Source organism: Nymphaea colorata, chromosome 2 (assembly GCF_008831285.2).
Source record: "Nymphaea colorata isolate Beijing-Zhang1983 chromosome 2, ASM883128v2, whole genome shotgun sequence".
Classification (NCBI taxonomy): Eukaryota; Viridiplantae; Streptophyta; class Magnoliopsida; order Nymphaeales; family Nymphaeaceae; genus Nymphaea; species Nymphaea colorata.
Window position 1 is genome coordinate 20,346,732 of NC_045139.1, and position 2,651 is coordinate 20,349,382.

The 2,651-nt window shown below is 43.2% G+C and overlaps 1 protein-coding gene across 1 annotated transcript; it reads right to left on the bottom strand.

Annotated features, from left to right (window-relative positions):
- Positions 1-519: 519 nt before the first annotated feature.
- Positions 520-1,897, bottom strand: LOC116248591 (auxin-responsive protein SAUR71-like). Its single transcript, XM_031621473.1, has one exon. It carries the CDS (start codon positions 1,154-1,156, stop codon positions 698-700), a length of 459 nt encoding a protein of 152 aa, XP_031477333.1. The 5' UTR covers positions 1,157-1,897; the 3' UTR covers positions 520-697.
- Between the last annotated feature and the right edge of the window lie 754 nt (positions 1,898-2,651).

The window sequence follows — 2,651 nt, forward strand, 5'->3', positions numbered from 1 at the left end:
AGGAGCTAATTGGCACGAGGTAACTAGACGGCCGAGTCAAAGCATGAACTACTAGGTTCAGTTTCCAGCTGCATCATTTCACAGATAGCTAGTTACATCATCCCATGTACTCAATATTGTTGTCAAATTTTGTTTCCAAGAAGAATGAGCAGTCAGAAAAAAAGAATGCGCTGAATTGGTTCAAATCCTAAATCATTTAAAGGAAACTAAAAAACTAATAAAAATCTATATTTCAAAGCAAAAACAAGAAACGAATATATGTCACATATCCCATGAAATGGAACCTCGTATATATTGGATTGGAAAAAGGGTTCCATTAATTTGAATTAGCCGATTTCTGTTCGACATGCTAAGAAGAAAACGGAAAAGATTTTAAGAAAATTAACCAAAACAAAGAAATTGCCCCACGAGACAGCATTCACATAGCATGGTTTGTATCCTACAAGCAAAGAATTAAAAGAAATAAAAGACTAAAACTCATCGGGTCTTTATTTCTTGCATAACTCTACACGCTGCTTTCACATTAAGTTGACAACCAAAGGAAGCAGAGTAACCAGAACTTTTTATCCTTTTTCATTTATAGTGGCACACTTACATTATGTATCATAACGTTGTACATACATGGCTACCAACGTACATATGATTGCTTTACTTTCCGAGGCAACAGTGGCGGGATACAAGACCGACACTGGTCGATTTATTGGACACGGAAACGGGAGGGGCTCAGGAGGTGATACGGGTTAAGGCCACCTGGACAGAAGGCGCACATTGGACGTGCGGCCACCAGGCCGGCGGTGGCCTCTGAATCCATCTCCCCAAGGACATGGTGGAAGAGGTCGACGTCGCAGGGGAGGGCGAGCGGGCCTTCGCTGCAGAACCCGTACTCCGACTCCGCCTCGTCCAGCAGAAGTCTGAACAGCGGATGATTCGCCAGCTCCGCCCTCACGACGAACCGTGTTCTCTTCGGCCCGACGTACACCGAGAAGCACCCTTCCGGCGCCACCCTGCTCCGGTTCCTACGGACCTCTGCACCTTCCTCCTCCGAGTCCACCAATCGAACCCATTCTGGGGTCGGTTGGGTCGGGCGCGGCTTCATGCCTAGCGCACCCCTCAACAGCATCCCCAGCTTGCTCGCTTTGACGTTGCCCATGTGCATACTGATCTCCGGCTAATTTCTTGGCTTGTGCTCGACCTTCTGAATGGTGGGTGGATCAACTCGGACCAGTTTCAATCTAGATGGTGTTGGTGTTGGGTGGTGAATTCTAGCTAGTCCTTGATGAATTTTGAATGAGACACCAGGCTAGCTAGGTGGTTAGTATGGCTTACAGTCTTTGTATACGACACCTGAATATCTTTCCTAATAAGGTGAAGGCAGTGGAGAAAACATTCTTGGTAGGCCAAAGGCAAAACAGAAAAAGCAAAAGGGAAAAGGATCAAGTTCGAAACCGATGAGATTATGAAATCAACTATATATGCTACCGCAGGATAACAAAGAAAGTAACCACAAGTTTCTGGTTTGAAAGAAGATGGTTTTTATTGTCCGGCGAGATTTATCCTCGATCATAGACAAGGTTAAGAAATATCTTGGTTCTTGGCCTCATGGTGCTGCTCATGACCAACAACCAGGAAAGAGCAGGGATATGGCAACAATGATCAACCTGCGAAATCGGGGAAAGAATACTTTAAGTGCCAGAAGAAGAAGGTGCCTACATCTAGATAAAGATAATACCTAGCGTAGAAAAGGAAAAGAGAATGAAGAAGAAGAAGAAAGGGTAATGGATGGTGTCTTCCTGAAGGGGACTTTGGCAGTGGGATTTGCTCACGAAGGCCAATTGGCCGTTGAAAGTGAAGAGAGAAACAAAAGGAGGAGCTCCAGGATGTGCCTCCGGGGTGGGAGTTTTCCTGCAGAATGAGGCAACGAATATCGCCTCGGTCGCGGATTTATAATGCCATATGTTGTAGTTGATCTTGCAAATAGTCAACCCCTAAAGTGGTGATGAGCATCATCACTGAGCTATCTTCCAAGGAGAAAAAGCAATTTTATATTGATAAAATATGCAGAGAAAAGCTTCTCAATCCATGAAACACATAGTCCAAAAGACTAAACAATGAAATTCCACTACAACACGAAACAGTTCAGTACCGTAATATTAATATTGATATATATATATATATATATATATATATAGAAAGAGAGAGAGAGAGTACTCTTTTCCTTAATTTAACAAAGAAGCTGAGAAGAGGGGTATCCAGGGGGGCGGGGTGTTCATTTTGCTGGATCGCCCTTCCTTAGATTCTATTACTTAACCTTCGATTGGGGGAGTTGCTGACTGCCGGTATTATAGAATAACGAGTTGCCCAGTCCTAAGTCCACTACCATCCTAAAGAGCACAATTATGGGATTTAAAAAGAGGGTTACTTACATAAAAGTTCAAGCAAGCAGCATCTTTTTCAATTTAAGTACAAATGCAATCAGCCCCAACCACAGAGCCACGTAAGGAGAGCAAACCTTGAGAAAAACGAACAATATGATAACAAAGATACATGAGGCTTGATCTATCGTTTTCTGACCACTTCTCCTTTATTGCACACTACCAGCTTACATGACAGCCATTTCTACTCTTATTTTACAATTTATTCAGATTCGATGC